Source organism: Camelus ferus, chromosome 35 (genome assembly GCF_009834535.1).
Source record: "Camelus ferus isolate YT-003-E chromosome 35, BCGSAC_Cfer_1.0, whole genome shotgun sequence".
NCBI lineage: Eukaryota > Metazoa > Chordata > Mammalia > Artiodactyla > Camelidae > Camelus > Camelus ferus.
In genome coordinates, this window is record NC_045730.1 from 12,023,432 (window position 1) to 12,043,136 (window position 19,705).

At 43.2% G+C, this 19,705-nt stretch overlaps 1 protein-coding gene across 1 annotated transcript in view; it reads left to right on the forward strand.

Moving 5' to 3' along the window:
• Positions 1-19,705, forward strand: part of KIAA1217 (KIAA1217 ortholog) — a 278,647-nt gene that overhangs the window by 125,186 nt on the left and 133,756 nt on the right. Inside the window, 1 exon segment of the mRNA XM_032474159.1 lies at positions 6,749-6,829. Within this exon segment, the coding sequence (XP_032330050.1) occupies positions 6,749-6,829 (81 nt within the window).

Sequence of the window (19,705 nt, forward strand, 5' to 3'; positions counted from 1 at the left end):
CAGATCTGTCATTGATCTGTTGCATCACTTAAGTCTCATACCCTAGGAGGTGGGAGGAGTGGAGACTGAAACACAAAACTGAAGATGAATGACAAGAGATCGTGTTCAGGTTTCACAGCCACTGCGGGAAGTGGCCAGAAACCAAGGCGGTGCAGCGACAGGGGAACAGGCTGCATGTCCCCCCTGCATAGGGCAGGTTTGTGTCCTTACTTCCCCATCTGTTTTTGCAGATAGTAGTCATAGAGATCATTGTGGGACCTTACAAACCTATTACTCTGAAGACCATCACTCCATTGTGTGCATCAGTACTCTAAGTTTGTTTGTTTGTTTTCCTTAAATCAGACACCTTTCCACCATTTGACTCATGAGCACACAAGCACAGAGGGGTGCAGACACTTCCCTTGGCCACGTACCAAACAGAAGCAGTGGTTACAGCCTTTTATTAAGCTGGGTGTTGAGTTATTGTATGCTAGGTGCTGGGTTTAGCCTTTTTCGTAAGTTACCTTATTCCATGCCACAAACTATAATTTAAGCCTTATTGCTACTATTTCTACTCTCTTATGGATGAGGAAATTATACACGACCAAGGAAGGCAGCATTTCCAAGGTCCATGGCCCAAGGCAACAAGCTCAAAGTCTCTCAGAAATCAAGTGTTGAAATTGAGGTTCAAGCCCAGTTTTCTTTCCAAAAGTTGTATTCCCAATCACTGTCCTCAATTCACTACAGAATTACTTAGGATTGTTAGTTAATTAGAAATTCTTAAGATTTCTTAGGATTCTTAGTTAATTAGAAATTCTTAAGATGTCTGTCTTGAACTCTCTTTGTTTCATGTTGCAGCCTTTTTGTGTGTGTATTTTTTTATCCTTCAGGGTCCTCAGACTTTATCCTGAGGACTTTTTAAGATTTTGGTTTACCCTTGAACAGCACAGTTTTGAACTACATGGGTCTATTTATATGTGGATTTTTTTCAATAAATATATTGGAAAATTTTTAAAGATTTGCAACAGTTTGAAAAAATTCACAGATGAACTACATAGCCTAGAAATCTCAAAAAAATTAAGAAAAAGGTATGTCGTGAATGCATAAATTATATATAGATGTACATATAACATACAAAGTATGTGTTAATTGACTGTGTTATCAGTAAGGCTGCCAGTCAACAGCAGGCTATTAGTAGTTAGATTTTGGGGGCATTAAAAGTTATACACAGATTTTTCAACCACATAGTGGAGTGGGTGGTGGTGGTGTAACTCTAACCCCCCAAGTTGTTCAAGGGTCCATTGCATGGTTGGGTCCATTGCATGGTTAGGTCAATTATAAAGCTTAGCATGACTTACAAAGTCTCAAATGTCTACCTAATTTTATTCCATCTTTAATATTTTAAACCCTTTTAGAAAAGGAATTATATGACAGTTGGGTTTCTCAGCTGAGTTAACTTTTTTTTTTTTTTTTACCTCAAATAACTTGAAATTGCTTTGGTCTCCAAGTTACTGATAGAACTCTGTGTCTTTAGGATAGAATTATTTCCAAGACTATTTCCCCAACATTTGCTTTTGTTAGGTTCTTTAGCTGTATGTCACAGTGGCTACTAATTTTAAATCAACTGTCTTTCCCTTCTGTCGTTGGTAATAGCTATGCAAGCGGTCGGTCCATTGTGGCTTTTTCAAGACTGGTTGCATACAGCCAAGGTGAGTTTGTGCAAGGGACTCTGTGAGTTAGATTGAGAAGGTTAAAGACTGGCTCAAAGCATTCAGTGTGGAGTGTGTTCTGTTTCCTCCCAAGTTTCAGAAGTCAGCTGTTTCCTTCCATCACACCAGTGACTATTAATGTACTTGCTAAGTTCAAGGCTCCCCCTTGTGGTGCAGTTGAACTCATCAACATGAGAAAACAAAATGGCAAGATTACAAGTGATAAGGAGGCAATGCATTTAGATATAATCCTATTGCTCTCCTCGTTTTTAAGGTTCTCAAATGAATAAGACGTTTCTTTCTCTTTTGATTTTAAATTCTTCTGCAGCTACTTACATCATACTGAATGATACATTTTTGGGAGGTAGACATGAATCAGAAAAGCAAGCCCAAATAATTTGATGCCAAGTCCCAGGTGACTTTAGAAATAATTTCTTATTTTTTTATTACAAAAGTAATAAGTATATATTCTAGAAATATTAGAATGAGCAGAGAAAGGGTAAAAGTATCATTTACAAAGTCACAACCCACATGGATTAACATTTTGTTGTCTATCCATTTTTTTCTAGGCATCTAGACTCAAAAGAAAACCAAACGTGCACTTTTTTCTAACGTGATTATATATGTGAACTTCATTCTGTGTTATTACACCTTCCTCCTTGTTAGTGTTGCTTGATTTGGTTGGTTCCATTGTGTTGCACGTGCCGCAGTATACAAACACAACACCACATAGGGCCTTCTTGTGGGTCATTGCAGGTTATTTCCTTAGAGTCAATTGCACAAAATAGAATGGCTGAATCAAAGGGGTGTGCAAAATTTTAAGACATTTGATATTTATTGCCTCATTATTAAAGTAAAGCATCTTTTTGATAATGTAATTTTTTTTAAAAAAAAAGCTTCAAGTTTTTAGCATTTGTATTCTTAGCCTGTGCCAGGAATTGTGTATCTCAATTAATCCTCACAACAATCATGCGAAGTAAATACTGTTAATATCCTCCCTTACAGATAAGGAAAGTCAGGCTTAAGGAAATTAAATAGCTATTGTGTGACTTATTTCAAAAGCAGGAAGACAGTAGTAGGCTTTCAGAAACTAGATAAAAAGGCACTTGGCGTCCCTTGAATTTTGAACTAAGTGGGAACTAATATTAGTAATTCTCCATCTGTAAAATAAAGAAAAGAGTGTTGACAGTAAAAGGGGAGAAAGAGGACCTGTGCTTCCATAAACTTAGAAACATCAAGGAGACATCTCAGTTAAGCCTCTGGCATTTAAACCTTCATGTTAAAAGATACACTACACAATTCAATGATTATTGTATAATTACAAACTCTAGGAAACTCCTCATATAGACGTGTTTTCACCAGCTTTTATAACTTGTTTCCCCGGATGCATATTCTTTAACCACAGTTAGTCTTCAAACTGGTTAAACTGCTCCCAAGTCATCAAAAGTTGACTCAGGCTAAAGTGTTATCAGAAAATCTCCAATTTCTGAACAAAACCAGAACTTTTTGTGACTTTTTAAAAAAAATTTGGTGATCTCCAACATTTCTTATGGTTTCTCTCTCGTAGTTACTCACTAGAAACCTACATTTTACTTCTTCCACCTTCACGAATACTCTTCTTTGTATGTTTTCATGTAACTCTATTATAGAAAACTCAGGAAGAGACACAGCAAAAGAAAGAAGATAAATGTCACTCACCACTCACTGTTATAAACGCTGTATGTTTATTGTTTATTTACAGTTCTCTCTGGCACCTCTGGGCATTAGGCATTTCCCCAGTATTTGCTATTCCCGATCAGGTCTTCTGGGGGCTTATCAGCATTGTCTTTATTCTTAGGGGAGAAACACCCTTTTCCTTCCAGCCACGCTTAGCCTTTCAAAGAGATCCCAAGTACCACTCAGAATAACAGCAACATCTGTAATTTCCCTACCATTTTCCTCTTAGGAGAGGCATTGGATTTATCAGGAGTCTTTGAGGTAATCAAAGCATCCTTCTGTTTAATTTTTACAGCACTATTATTTTGGCTGTTCCAGCTGTTTCCTTGTGAGCTGTTGTGTTTCCACTTATATTTCCCTTAATCTTGATGCAACCTCCTTATAGTGATAAAGTACTTGATTATCATTGTAATTCTCTGAAGTGAGTCGCACACACTCAGCTCTTTTCCCACCCAGTCTTTTTTTTTTTTTTTTTTTTGAGCAATTTTCTAGTTTATAGTCAAATCCATAAATCAGGCTTCTAAGTCCTACACACCTGATTTAACGGGAGTATGTGAGGAGCCTGATAAAATCAACTTTTCTTTCTCTGCTTTCTTAGCATTGGGCTCAGAACCTTTAGGGCTCAAAGCATTTCCCATGCAGATGGAGCCTGGTGAGAAGTGAGTCTCCTGTGAGTTTCATTTTTTAATTCTGAGAAAATGTACATCATCGTAGAGACTAACACTCCTGTGGCCTCGAGCTGGGAGTCGCTTCTCTGCAGGAGACGTTGCATCTTCTGAGATGGGCTCCTGTCTATGCAGCACCCTTGGGTCCTCCCTCCTCTGACCCAAGGACACTCTTCCAGATTCCTCATTGCCTTGAACTCAGTCAGCGGAGGCAAGAAAGACACAATCATGGTTGCATTTGCTCCAAGAGGGAAGCCTTTGACCATTTATGTGTTTATCTTGCCCCTTCTTCCTTGAATTTCAACTGATTCTCACCTAAAGCAACTGCCTTGGGGACTTTCCTTGTCCCCTCTTGTCCAGGTTTTCTCTTCTTCTTGCAGGTTACTCTCCTGAGGGTCGCCCTGCAGAGAGAGGTTGGGGTCTCTGCCCCTCCTGCCGGCCTTGTCATCAGGATCCTGGTCTTTTCCAGCCCCTGCTGTTCTCCATCATCTCTGTGCAGGGCTGCATCCCACCTGGTCCTCTGCCTCCATTCTGTTTTATTCCCCATCTCCTTGCAATGGAAACTCTGATCTTCTGTACCCGTTCCCCCTCGTCTGTCCACGGCAGCTCTTCAGATCTATCATCCTGTTTGTATCCTGCACTTTTATTTATCACGCACCCACGGGGCATTATTATTTGTGGTCTGCGTTGGAACAGCTCTTCCCTAGTCGATGAAGCCTGTAAACTTGGGAGAGAAGAATCAGAGGCCCTAAGGCAACCCCCACCCCACTTTCGAGCGAGAATGTGTTCATCTCAAAAAAGGCATTTAGGAGGTCAGTCTAGCTAATCATTCTTCTAATGGTGTCACTCCCCTTGTCTCTGAAAAGTCCCTTCGAGGGCTCTTCCTTCTTTTTTTTTAACCCCTAAGTGCACTCTGGGTAGAACATTTTAGTACCTTCTTGTCTGGAGAGCTCTCTTTTAGCCTTGGGGCTGTTGGAGACAGCCCTCTGTATTTGAGAGTTCTTTTTCTTGTGGAGATTTGTGCTGCTATGTGTGAGACTAGATTCTAAATGTTATAAACGTTATTCAGAAATGATAGAAATACACAGGTAGTACATATCTGTGTCTAAGTCTATAATGGTCTGAATCATGGGTGTTGTGTCATTCAGTGATGGCGTGTTTAGAGGCTCTGTGGGTGCTGGTTATCCATCTGTATATATCTGCTCTCTGTATGCGTGCACAGTGAGTTATGAAGTGAACCACCAAGCCATGACTCCTCATTGACTGATTTTGTTTTCCTCTTTCTTTTTAATTCTGGGAAAATATACATAACATAAAATTTAGCGCCTTAACCATTTTTAAGTGTACAGTTCAGTAGTGTTAAGTATGTTCACACTGGTTCTGCACCCCTCTCCAGAACGCTTTTCATTCTGTGAAATTGAAATTTGCCAAGTTGAAATTGTATGCATTCGGGAGAGGGTATAGCTCAGTGGCAGAGTGCATGCTTACCATGCAAGAGGTCCTGGGTTCATTCCCCAGTACCTCCATTAAGGGAAAAAAAACCAACAACAGACTCCTGAAATTATATGCATTAAACAACAACTCCCCATTCCCTGTCCCCTGTCCCCTGGTGATCACCATCCTACTTTCTATCTCTCTGAACTGACTCTTCTAGGCACCTCACAGAAGTGGCCGCTTACAGTATTTGTCTCTTTGTGACTGGCTTATGTCACTTTGTGTAATATTCCCAAGGGTGATCCGTGCTGTAGCACGTGACAGAATTCCTTTTTCAGGCTGAATATCTTTCATTTTTTGTATATATCGCATTTTGTTTATCCAGTTGTCGGCTGATGGATCCTTGGGTTGCTTCCACCTTTTGGCGATTGTGGATTAATGCCACTATGAATGGGGTGGTGCAAATATCTCTTTGAGACCCTACTTTACCTTCTCACTGGCTGATTTTTGGATGCAAAGTAAAGCATTCTTCTCACATGAGGATTATGCAGTTGTCATTATTTAAAACACTAAAATATCTTTCCACCATGGGTTTTTTTTTTTTTAATTAAGTTGTCCAAAAATGAGTCAGTGGCTCAACCTGAACTGAAATATTTAAATACTGATGTAGTAAACATAGTAAAAGGAAGGTGTTCTCCAGAGTCAGCCGGGTTCAGATGTCAGAATTTGTTCCCTGATCTTCTGTCCCTGTATTCACATTTGTGAAAAAGGCTTTTCATCCTGCGTGACGGACCACTGTACTTGGAATCCTGTCTTCATGGAGCAGCCGGAGGTGGCCAGTGTCCCGGCGGCCAGTGCCAATCAAGATGGCAGCTGGGGCTCACCACCAGACTGTGTTCTGACCGAGAGAGGCATTTCACTCTGTCTCTGGTCACTCCCCTGCAGCTGTGGGGCAACCTCAGGGACAAGAGGCCAGGATGACATGGTCTCAAATGACAAGGTGAATTTAGAAGAGCCTGTGGCAAGATATTTGGGGGCAAACTCATTGCCAGTCAGGGCTTGTGTTCACCATGTCTCTAAATCCTAAGGACGGAACTGCCACCTTTCTTTCTTTGAGGGCGGGGAGGCGTTAACTGTGCTACGTTCTCATCCTGAACCAAGAGATGATCCCTTGGGGTCAACTCTTCTTTTTCTGTGCCTGTTTTCACCCACTTTCTGTTTCTCTCTTTTTCTCCTGGCACACAGGCTTTGCAGTGCATGCTGATCTCTCTTCAGGCAGAACTTGACATTCAAAGGTACTTGATGAAAATTGACTCGTCTCAGCGAGTTAGTACTTTACCTTTTCTTCTCTGCATTGAGTCACACCTCGCCGCGTGTCTTTTTATTGGGCTGCGTGTGGCATTCTAATCAGTGTCAGCCTGTCCCTTTCCCTGTCTACCCCAAGCCCTGGTTTAAAGCTCTCAGAGCCAAACGCTTGCAGCATTCTGAAATGTGTGCTTTTTTTTTTTTTTCTGTGAGACCTAATACTAAAAATGAGCACTAATAGCATGCTTGTTTTGAAACATTTCATTTACTTTCCCCAGATTGAGTTGTGGGATCAGCAGTAATGCGGCAACGATGGAGAGATCGCTGTGCGCTCCTCTGAGAATGGGGCTCCATCCCCGCCAGCTTACTCCAGGCAGAGTGGTGGTGGAAGTAAAACCGACCTGTCATTCTGACCATCTCAGAGCTCTGGGACTCCCCCTTCACTTGGCTCCAAAACATCCAGTGTGGGGCCCAGATGATTTCACTGACATATGTCTTCATCATAAAAATGATAAGAATGGACACATTCAGATAGAGCTTGCTAGGCACCAGGCATTGTCCTAAATGTTTTATAAACATTTACCTCTCACAGCAACCCCATGCAGTAGGCGTCCTATGGTCTCCATTTTATAAATGAGGAAACTGAGGCACACAGAAGTTAAGTAACTTGACCAAGGCCATATAGCTAGTAAGTTACAGACTTGGGACTCCAGGCAGTCAGGCCCCAGAGTCAGTTTCAACATATGGTCTATTTCCTCAGAACCCTCAATGTCCTCTGTTTCACAATAGGTCAGTTTAGAATGTTAAAACTGGAAGGGAGTGGGGACAGTTTCCAATGCTTGGGTACCTGACTTAGTACTGAAGACCTGTGCAAACTGGCCCTTTGGCACATGGCCACCCACATCTTTTCTGTCCCCCAAATGTGGCCTATTTCTTTATGGTCTCCCGCACTTGCCCAGATGAGAACCATTTGGTCTTTACTGTGAGGCTTGAAACATACTGTGCTTTGGAAGATTCCACCCATCTGGCTTTTGTGCCTGTGTGACTTCCTGTCCATTCGGTCAGTCTTCAGTGACCTCTTCGCCTTCCTTTTCTTAATAATCAGGCCCTTTGATCCTTTTTAGGGTCACAAGCTCAAATTAGAAAGTTTCTTCCCAAACAAATAGACAGAAGTAAAAGCTGGGTGACACATACTGCAGAGACTTGTCCATCCCTCCACCAGCTCAGTGCCGATGGGGTGTTTACCATTCATTTTTTCCACGAGTTCTAAATCGTTTTCACATTTCTAGAATTCATGCAAAATAGAGACGTCTCTCTGATCTCCTGGCACGCATGTTGTTCACCAAATACAAATGCAGGAAAGGAAACAAACACCCTGGCGCTCTCTTCCATGCAAGTCGAGCCACTGCAGTTAACCTCTCCTTTCTACCTTCAGAACAGAGATATGGCATGAGGATGAGGGATTTTCTAGGGAGTGTCTCATTCTTTTTTTCCTAAAGCTTGATACAAATAAATTCTCAATACTGATTTTTGCCTTTTTTTTTTTTTGACATATCAGCAAACAATGGGATATTTGAGAATTTTTCCAAGAACTTCTTTTTTTCCCCCTAAGCATTTAAACACAGTGACAGTGGTGTTTTGGAGGGGGGAAGAGTGGGATGAAAGTTATGATTGGAAACTGAAGGTGTTCTCCCATCTCTACTAAGAGAGTAACTCCCAGGGCCTCAGAGTGTCCGAATCTCTATTTTGAAGTTGGAAAGAATCGACTTCAGGCAAGGTGGGCACTGTAAGAGGTTGGTTGTATCCTCACCTCTTACATAGGACCCCACAGGCCATGGGGTCTCCCGGGTACAGGGAGCCAAGCCATCTAGAAGCATCCTGAAAGGACTGGGGTTCATAAGGGCAGGCAGCTCAACACCTTCCAACATTTATAGTTGACAAATTTCTGTGCATTTTTAAAAATTACTCCTCACCACAATTACATCAAGGAGATACTCTGGCTCTCTTATAAAAGTGAGAACTAAGGTTCAAAGAGCTTTCTTGTGGGATGGTGCTCCCAGCACATGGCAGGATTGGCATCGGCATCCTGCAAGAACAGTGTGATAAAAAGAGTGAAGTCCTCTTGCTCGCAATCGTGTTTTCCTTCCATCTCTCCAAAGCCTGGTGGTCGTTCCTCTAGACAGAACTAGAGAGGAAAAGAACCTTCAGCCTGGAAAGCACATCAGAATTTTCACAAGGTGTTTTTTTCATCTGAAAGTCATTCCAGGGAAATTGGTAGGGCAGCCAGGAGTGGTGATGGGCTGTGTGTGTTTAGAAATGACAGTTTGAGCATAACAGCAGAATCTACTCCCTAGAGATCTGGAGAGGGTCTGGCCACTGGCACTGAAGGCTTGGTGCCCTCGGGCCCCACGGTGTCCCCTCTGCTCCAGCTCTCTGTGTCTTTCCTGTGGGATGGGCAAGGACATATTCAGATCTCCCAGGATAGGCTGAGGGAGGGGCCTCTGCTATCAGGAAAGGCCTCTTTGGTTTCACAACAATGTAGTTAAGCTATAGGGCACCACCCCTGGGCCTGGGGCCCCACATCCTCTCCAAACCAAAGTCTAGGCTGCAGGAGTGAGCTCAATAATGGCTTTTGTAAGGATGCCTTCTAAGGTGAGTATTTAGCTCTATGGGTCATGCTGGTTGTATTTTACTTGAGATTCTAAACCCAGCAAACAGTTCCCATTCCTTTCATCACTGTAAGAATAACAAACCTCACACAGACACCTTTTTTATTCTAGAGCGTTCTAAGTGCATCCCAGGCTCTCTGAATTGCAAAGGCCTCTCCCAGTGAGGGTCTGGGTCTGGGAGGGTCTGGGAGCCAAAGCCTGAAACTTTGTTATAATGCACATCTTCTTGCTTCAAAAGTTTACCAAAAAAGGGGGGAGGGGGACTTATTCAAGGCAGCTTGCAATAGAGACATCTACCTTCAGGTGGATAAACTAAAAATCAAAAAGCAAATTTTGAGGAAACAAATTTACAGGTATAACTGTGATTCACTTGAACATTAAATTTAGCTTCAGCTTTTCTGATATATGTGATATTTTTGTGTATATTGGATACACATCTTGTTATAGGACAAAGTAATACTTATTATTCCTTTACAAGGCAAAATTATTTTCCTTGTTTGAAATTCTTAAAAAAAAAAAAAAGTGGTTTGCTCATGCCTTCAAGAAAGGGACATGCATTACCATCACCAATGGGGTCAGATGGAAAACAGCAGGGTTCTTCAGCCGGCCTTTTATTTCACATCATCTCCTTCAAGGGGGAAGCACAACACAAAATAACAATTGCGGGAATGTGTGTCTGAAAGAGGTGGGGGGCTGAGTTAACCAGATCCAGATTTGGAACTTGCTGATGGTGAAACTTTTTCACTTGATGGAAAGATGCTAAGTAGAGATGATGGAAAACCAGATCTTACCTCCTTAAAATAGGATTTACGTCTTTCTGGCTTTGAAGGGAAGTCAGAGCAGCTGATTCAAGGTGCTGTTTTCAGAAGCGAGTCTGTGTCTTGTCCTAGGCAGGACAGCAGGTGGGCAGGTGGCAGTTCAACATCAAAAAAATCCTGGAACCAGAAGAGGCTCCGCCCTGTCTGTGGGGCAACAGGCTGGAGCTGCTTCTCTGGGCACAGCCAAACCTCTTAAAGGAAAATAAAATAAGGAGAATTGATTCATCTACACATTACAAAGGGGTTGAAAAGTAGAAAATATTTGAAAGATCATAGAAAATGGGCAAAATTCCAAATTTACCAGGAGTCAGGTTTTCAGAGCCTTAAAATGAAGTTACTGTTATGATGTCAGAACCATCAATGGGAGAGCCTACCTTCTTAGTTAAAAAGTGAAGTGCGTGATCTTCGTGTCCAAAATTTAATTGATGGCTTTTCGCTCTTCTTTCTTAACCGTTTCTTTTTTTGGAAGTAGAAGTCTTTGCAATCCTGGATTCCTGCAGAACTTTGCATGGCATGAAAATGAAAATGTGTCTCCATTCCTGTATTTTCCCCATGAATTTGTGTCCTCATCTTAGGGGCCACCTATGAGGATGAATCCTTTTTCTTGGAATCTAATCATATGAAATACACACAAAAAGACAGGAATGGGCCTGGGTGTCTTCAGGTCACCGTAGATGAGAATCTTTTGGGATTCAAAGCCTTCCCTTCCCCTGATCCACTCTCTCTCTCTCTCTCTCTCTTTTTTTGGCAGGGGCCGAGGGGTAGGTAATTAGGTTTATTTATTTTTAGAGGAGGTACTGGGAATTGAACCCAGGACCTCATGCATGCTAAGCATGCGCTTTACCAGTTGAGCTATACTCTCCCCACCCCCTTTTTTTAATTAACTTTTTTTGGTGAGGAAGGAGGTAATTAGGTTTGTTTGTTAACTAATTAATTTAATTTTTTTAATGGAGGAAACAGGGATTGAACCCAGGATTTTGTGCATGCTAGGCATACACTCTACCGCTGATCTATACCCTCTCCTCTACTGACCCACTCTTTAAAAATATCATGCTTACTCAGTAATTCTCTGATTTGCAAAAACAATATTATTCTCATTTTGGAGAAACAAAAAGGAAAGTATGTCACTCATGATACTGCCATATAAAGTAAACCAGTGCTAATAGTTGGGTGTATTGCTTTCATTTCTTAAATTATGAAAAAAAAGTTCTTATAAACACCTTGATTATGACTGCATAGTACTCCATTGTATGGCTACAGTATAACTTGCTAAGCAACCTTCTAAGTTGTTTCTAGATTGGTTTATTCTGTAAAAGGTGTATTAGGTACAGATTTTTTTCCCTGACCCCCTGGAACAGGAAGTATCACTTTCCTTAATTTGTGTAAATCAAATTAATCTGACTTCACTTCAGCAGTTATTGAGAAATTGATTCTCATCATTTGGGGTCATAAAGAAAATCTTAGGGGACGTATCTAGTCCTATAGAACTGAGTCAGGTTTCTGGGTCCCTGGGGCACAGCAAATGACCTCCTAATATTCTGTTTGCAGGTGGGCTAATGGGGCTCTCTGCCAAGCTAAGCCAAGGCACACACTTCAGTCACTCTGAGCACAGCACCCATCCCTCCTCCTATTTGGGACCACTCCTTGTAAACGGAAGTCATGTCTCCACAATTTGAAGAACACCCTCACCATCACCACCAACAATAAAACTAGCATCCTCTTCCTGGACCTGGGAAGTCACCCCACCTCTTCCCGCCCAATCAGCAGCCTTCCTCCTCTCCCATGGGGGTGGGGGAGTGGGCAACCTCAGACTTATTTTCCAAATGTCTACCCTCTGAGCCCAGTCTAGGGAGGGAGTCCTCAGGTGTCCTCTGTAGCATAGAGACACGGCTAAAAGCCCTTTTCCCTGGGAAGATCTTAGAACACAAAGGCTTGGCAGTTTTCCCAAGAAGGTGGGGATAAGGGTAGATGTTCCATGATTTTTTGTTTGTTGCCAACAACTACCAGGACAAGATAGATTGATTATATCTCAGAAGATGCATCTGAAGCACAGATACCTCGAAAGAGAGTGTCTGTGTCATGTGATGCTTCTTTAAATAATGAGGACACGTCCATGTCTGCACGCAAGTGTCCTTGTCCTGTGTGCCTTGGCGTCTGCAGGGGGCTTTGCATGGCGAGAGCGCGTTGGCAGAGGGGTCCTTCTTGCTCACTCGGCTCAGGGCAGTGCCTGCCTCCCGCATGGATGCCTGTGGCCGGCTCTAGACAGGGGAGATCAGGGGTGGTAACTACTCAGCATGACGGCCTTTTCATCTTTCTGATCTGATAATGAAGTAATACGCGCGCTAAAGGAAAATGGGGAAACAAAAGACACAGTTGTACTTCGCTCAACTGCTGAATCGTCTGATTTCCCTCCAGCCCAAACATCTTTCTGTTTTCACAGGTGAAAATCATGAAAAATGTCTGGGTGCCCTTTTGGTGGAAAGACGGAGGAAGGGGTTGAAATATTACCACTGAAGAAACAGGGTAGAAACTGAGTTTATCAAGGATAATTCATCAAAACAAATACTCAAGAAAATGCATCCCCTTTGTCCACGGTGGGGAGGGATATAATAATTTTCAGGGCTAAACCTAAGTCTGTCCTTAAGAGAATCTCAAATATGCACAGTTGGAAGTTGATATTAGAACGAGGTGGGGTGCGTTTATGTCTTCTGGTTATCAGGGCCAGCAGCTCCTGGTTACCAGTTGACCTGGCATGTGTCCACAGACCACGCACACGCAGCACCCAGATCACACACTAAACACTCAGTCGTGTGTGTTTGTCTTATCGGCAGGACCCTTGAGTGTTTGCACCCAGGTTTTCTATTAAATACAAAAGCTGATTTCTTCTTTTCTAAGTCTCGAGCACCAGGCCCACCCAAAAGTGTCATAATTATTACCAAAGTAAGTGCAGTTCTCTCTTGCATTTGTATTGCAGTTCTCACATCACTCTGTCATATTCTAGAACTGGGGATGTCCTCAGGCTATTCCCCAGATTGGCTGTGAGTAAGACTGGTGCTGAGGAGGTGTTGAGGCAGGGTTTGTCCTTCTGCCCATCAGCCTCGGAAGTTGTAGGAGGTAACCAAACAGCCCCTGCATCAGAAGCGCCCCAGGGTGTGGGGCCTGGGATTCACCTGAGAATGGCAGGTGGCAGGAGAGAGGGTCTCAGCCCAGGTGGCCCCTGGATGGTTTATGTAAGGACGAGAAGCAGTTGGAAGAGCTGGGTGTGTCTACGGGAGCTCTGAGTCCTCACACCCCCAGACCCAAACCAGCAGATAACTTAGACTGGGAAACAGGGGTGCAGAGAAGGGAGGAAAGTGACTGTGTGCTGTGGTTCTAGAAAGGACTCTGTGAGCAAATTTCAAGGCTTGAACCTTCCACAGCGATAATTTGTTAATTATCTTGTGGTTAGAGGAGCCGGGATGGTAAAAGAAAAGGCTGGGAATCAGCCAACTTTTGTTACCTTCAAATATTTAGCTCCTTGTATGTCTCATAAGAGTACATAACACCTAGAAAGTCCTCTTCAGTTGGCGTCAGAATTTTGACTGTATTTCTGAGTTGAAAGCTTCACAAGTGCAAATGGGGTGAAAGTGAATGAATGTCATGATTAAATCAACGCTGTCAATTAGTGAGCATGAGGATAATGAGGCACGCCGAATGCATTTGCATGCGCATGTGGGAAGCTTTATTCTATTCTCGAATTCTCTGTGGAAACTGGGCATTCGTTAAAATAAAGTAAAACTTTAGTAAGGCAATGTTGAGTTTTCTTGTCAAAACAGAACGTAATCTGATGCGAAGTGGATGCCCCGGCTAACCAGACACCCCACTGGTGCTGACAGTGAAATGTATTACATAAAGCTACATTTACAGACTTTATTTTCTGGACCTCAGCATTTCAACATAGAGTTTAAAGGGTCTGGGGAAAAGATGGGAATGACAAAACATCGTCGCTAGCTCTTTCTCTTCTCTTTGGCTTTAATCTCCAAATACAACATTGCAAAGAATAAGCATAAACTTCATCTCCTAGCAAGCATGGTGAACATTTCAGCAAATATTTGTTCAAGATGATAAAATGCATTAACGGCAGTCTTTTTTAAAATTGAGGCCATGCAGCTAAGTTGCATGCACTTGAGAACACAGATAGAGGAATCTCAATCCTGGTGCCCACACCAGCTACCTGTCTGTATAGAGTAGACCGAGGTTTTCTGGGTGACATGATTTTTTTCTTCTTTGTGTGGTGTGGATCTTAGAGTGATGCAGTTTTAGTCCTGAAAGGACTAACTACCAACTCGTTCAACCTGTGATCTTACAAAAGAGGGAACTATGACTCAGTGAGACTGTGTTGCCCAATTTGGGTCCAAGCTGGACTCCAGCCAGCATCTCCAGACTTCTGGTTAAGTGACTTTACCGCTGTCAGCTCTGGAATCCTGTGGACTGGGTCCCAGTTCCTTCACTTGCTGTAATTTTTGGGTATGTTGCTTTCATGATTTGTCTTCTCAGTGTCGCCAGTATGAGGAGGTGGCAGTGAGGGTTAAATAGATGGCCACACACCAGTCAGAGTGCAGTGGACACTGAATCTGTGCATTCCTTTCTCTCTCCCACACGCCTTCATTAGGAAGACAGTCTTCCCAGAGAACCAATCTGCGTATGTTACAGATGAAGCAAAGAGGGTCTGTGTGAAGCCTGTTACCCCAGCATTCTTTGGTGATAGAAAGCCCTTCTTGAAGAAGAGAAGACTAGAATGGACAAGTGGGGTTCAGGTGGCCTGGTTAAAGAGATCCCCCTTCCTGATGTCCCCAGTGGACTTCTCATTTGGGTCTGTAGGTTTGGAGTCCCCTTATGATTTGGGGGAAACCTTCGAAGGTTGCAGTGGGAACAGAGGGAAATGGGTGGGTGTCACAGGTGACCATGAAATGCTGAGGTGAAATCCAGCCTTCCAGACCCTTGAGTCCTGCCCAGGTGGCCCAAAGAGTGTGTCCACCATCCTCTGTTACTCGAATCTTCCCAGTTAGCGGCAGCTCTCCACTCAGAATCTAAGGGCAGGTGCTCCAAATGCCATGCTATAGACCATGCATGACCATGCAAGAAAAGGCTTCCCTGAGCCAAAATGAGGACAATCATGCCCAACAGAAAGACTTTTTTGGGAGGCCAAATCTGAATTGTGTGAGTACCCTGCTTCCTGGTTTCTTTGGTATTAAAATATCTTTTCTTTCTTGTGGCAATAATAATGCCACATAGAGAGAAAATTTCAGTAGAGAGGGCATTTTTGGATGCCCCTTACTTTACAAAATAAAATCTTAGCAACTGTTTATTTTACTATTTAATTTGTGAAATACAGAATAATGAGAACTGTTGCTCCACAGTTGAGCTTTCTCCACAGTTATTACCAGCATTATAAACATGTGAGCGTCACAGTGGTCCAGTCAGAGGAGCTGTTAGGTCTTTGTCAGTGATGGTCAGCTTGTAAGACAGAGTCATCTCAAACTCATTTAAGGACAAGAATGGAATTAGTTGGAAGGAGTCCATCAGAAGGACCTCACTGTGTCCTGGACTCAGGAACCAGGGCGCCCAGGAGCCTAGATAGCTGTTCTATCTTTTAGGCTCTCCATTGGAGTCATGGGATCTCCTGTGCCCCATTTCCTGTACAGATCTGCTCCATCCTTTCTCGGTACCCTTCTCTGTCTGTTTCACATTCCCTGTCCATGTCAGCCACCACTTCAAATGACCTCGCATTTTAAGTTCCCAGTGGACACAGGCTAAGAGCTCCCCTGTCCCAGGGCTCCATTTCCAGGGAGAGAATGTGATTGGTCCAGCCAAGATCAGGTGGCTCCTGCTTGGTTCAGTCAGATGAGGCTGGGCTGGGAGTGGGTGACCATACACTTCATTGCTCAAACCAGTAGACCTTTGAGCATGAAAAGGGGGTTTGCTACTAATAATGACACTGGGACAGTGGGTGCAGAGCAGAAAATGGTCCCAGGGATGCTAGTGTCTGTGTTCACCCTGGGTGTGGGACATGGGGGTCAGGAACTGATCCATGAAGGGCAGGGAGGAATTCCCCAGGGAAGGGGGCATTGTTGAGGCCCAGAACCCTTTCAAAGATGGGTAAGTGTCAAGTCAAATAATAAAAGTGGAACTTTCTCACATATTCATTTTTACTAGAGAGCATTGCGGGAACACCAGGTTGCCTGTTGAAGACAATTTGGTACTCAGCTAATTCTGGATGATGTATCTGTTAGCTTGTTGTTTGTTTTAATTGAAGTACAGTCAGTTACAGTATGTCAGTTTCTGGTGTTCAGCACTGTTGGCTCATTTGAGAGAGCAGAGAAAGACCTCAGAGTGTGCACAGTGGTGACACCTCCTTTAGAGACCACCAGTTGTCCCACTTCTCCTCTGGCATGCCCCCTGAGTGCACAAAGACCTGCAAACATGGGTGGGTGACTTTGCTCAGACCCAGCCTTAGCGCTTCCTCACCCCTGCTCCTCCTCCTCTCTGGACCCATCCTTTCATATTGGCAGTTTTCCCCCCACGTCCCTGCTGCATGGCACTGTCACAGTGACACAACTCTCAGCTCTTCCTGTCCAACTGTTAACATATATCATAGCCTTGGCCCCCAAATATACCTTAAATGTGTTATGAGCTCAAGAACCATATACTTTTAACCCCTGGAGCCTCACCCTGTGCTCAATACCAAGTCCCTATTCCAAGTGCCTTTTTCCTTTTTTTTTTAACTATGTCAAATCACAGGGTATCTGACAGTAGTGTCGGCAATTTCCATTGTCTTTTCTCTGCCCGAAATGATGTCTCAGCAGCGAGCTGGCAACTGAGGGGAGGGGACCATGTGCGGAGATTGCTAATATGCAGTGATAGTTTGCAGTGAGAAGAAGTGAATGACATGGAAACAAGAGCCAGAGTTTATATTTGGAACTGAAAGGCTATATAGAGGAAGTTAAAAAAAAAAAAAGATTTAGCCCTTATATCTTTATTTTTATACATACTCCCACCACAATGACCCTGAGCAAGAAATCAAAATTTGATTTTGATTTTCTTCAAGGATTATTGCCTTTTGCAATGGAAAATGACAACTCATCAAATGCATCGTGTCTGCCGTAGGCTGCAAAGATGACTAGACAGCAGAGGTTGGGATTGCAGCCGTGTTGCTTCAAGTAATATTATTTCTTGGCTATTTTGCTAAACTGAATGTATTTTCTTTTCTTTTTTTTAAGTCAGAGATGAGGACATTTTAGCTTGATATTCTGCTGAGCATAGTAACCAGGTAGCTACTTCACTGAAGACCATATGAATTTATGTAACTCTTGGTAAGCTGAGCAATGATTGAGGGTTGATTTTTCTAGTCTAATAATACTCTTAAGGAATGCCAAAGCCAGATCCCAGGTTTTGTAACAGAAGCAGACTTTATGAAAAATAAACCACTTTGGGACCTTGCACAGAAAAATGAACCCAAAGCAGAGACAAATTAACCATTAATGGGTGTCCTTTCTGGCTGTGCTATCAGCTCAGTAATCTGAGCTGAGGGTTTCCTTGGAACACCCAGGCTGCCCACCTCCCCAAAGCCACATCCTGCACTTAAGGGGGTGCAGCGGGCTATGTGCTGACCTTCTTACCATTTTCATCTATGGAAATGTCCTGAGGGGTGAGCCAGGTTCGGGTGTCTGGATAATGCAGTAGTGCTCCTGCCAAGAGGGGTACTTTTAGCAAGAAAAGGGAAAGAAGCTGATCATCGCATCCTCGGAGGGCTCCCCTAGAGTACCAGGCGCACCTGGGGTGTCCCTGAAAAAGCTCTGTAGCCAAGGCCTTGAGGCAGGACCAGCTGTCTGATTCTTAGTGTAGCTTGTTCCAAAAATTATTAAGAATTTCAAGATGGCCACAGCAGAGGATGAAACCAAGCACAGAGCCCTTTTAAGCACTGGGCGGGTTGTACACTCACAAAGCTGGTCCTACCTTCAATGTTAAGTGCTTCGGTGTTTTTAACTTCACAGTGCATTAGCATCCTTAGGAAGACTTAGAGGAAATTAAGGGATGCAAACTACTCCCTCCGCTCCCCCCCAAAAAAATTGGCTCCTGGGGACTGTCTGTATCCCACCACCAGCCATCAGCAGCTGTGGCACCTTAGTAAGGGAAAACTCACCTGCCTAATTCACATCAATTTGCCTTCCAGAGAGGGTGGGGCTTTGGGAGAGGGGAAAACTGAAATCGTGCATTCATTCAACCTAATCCCCCCAGTATCACTGCCTCCCTTCCTCTGATCTTCTACAAGCATGGTCTCCAGCCTGCACACAATAGCCTAAGTGATCTTCTAAAAAATGTATTGGATCCTGGCCCTCTTCCCTCTTCTCTCTGCCTCAAATACTTCAATAGTGTTCTGATATCTTACAGTCAAATTGAGAATTCTCCCCTCAGCTCCAAGGCTTCATATGATTTGGACTCTGCTGGATTCCAGCCCCACCAAGTCTTCAGTGCTTGCCACTTTCTGCCTCAGGGCCTTTGCACATTTCATCCCCTCTATCTGGAATGCCTTTCTCTTTTCATCCCCACCCTCTGGCTTGCCCCCTCGTTCCAACTTCCCTCATCCTTAAGATCACAGTTTACTTGCTTTTCCAACTTTCCACCCACATACACCCACTCACCAATCTGGGTTACACACTCTCACTGCTTCAGTGTCTGCCCCCTGACTCAGCTGTAAGTACCGTGAGGGCAGGATCACGTCTGTTTTGTGCATGGTTCTGTCCCCAGTACCTAGCATGTGCTAGCATGTACCTAGCACGTACCTAGCTTGTACCTAGTATGTACCTGGGCATAGTAGGCACTAAATAGTTGTCTGTTTTGAAAGGATGAATGGATGTATGACACAGTTCATAGTTTAAACTTAATTATACACTTATCTTGTGTAATCTGTTGTCCTTCAGTAATTTCACCAATTAGTTTTGCAACTCTTGGACATGCATCTGTTTGTCTGAATGTCCCACAGTGCTCAGCCGGTAGTGTATGTTCAAGGAATGTTATTGACCGGTACAGCTTGTGAGTGTTTTACACATTCGGTCCCTTGCCATTACATCTATACTGTAATTATACACAGTCATGTATTGTGTGTGTGTAAGTTATTGTACATACTTTCTGTTGACTGGTGAGGTAAGTAATAGCCAATTAGAGAGACATCATCTGAATTATGGGATTTCTGTCTCAAAAGGAAAAAGATCAACTGTGCTATCTCCCTCACAATCTTACTTTACTGATTTTGGAAACAGTCTTGATAGAAGAGTTTAAAGGACTGGTTGTGTTCAGTTTACTCTGGTGTGAGCGCATCCTCTATGTTAATGCACAGCCCTGTCTGCTGTGATGATAACGACCGTGAGCAT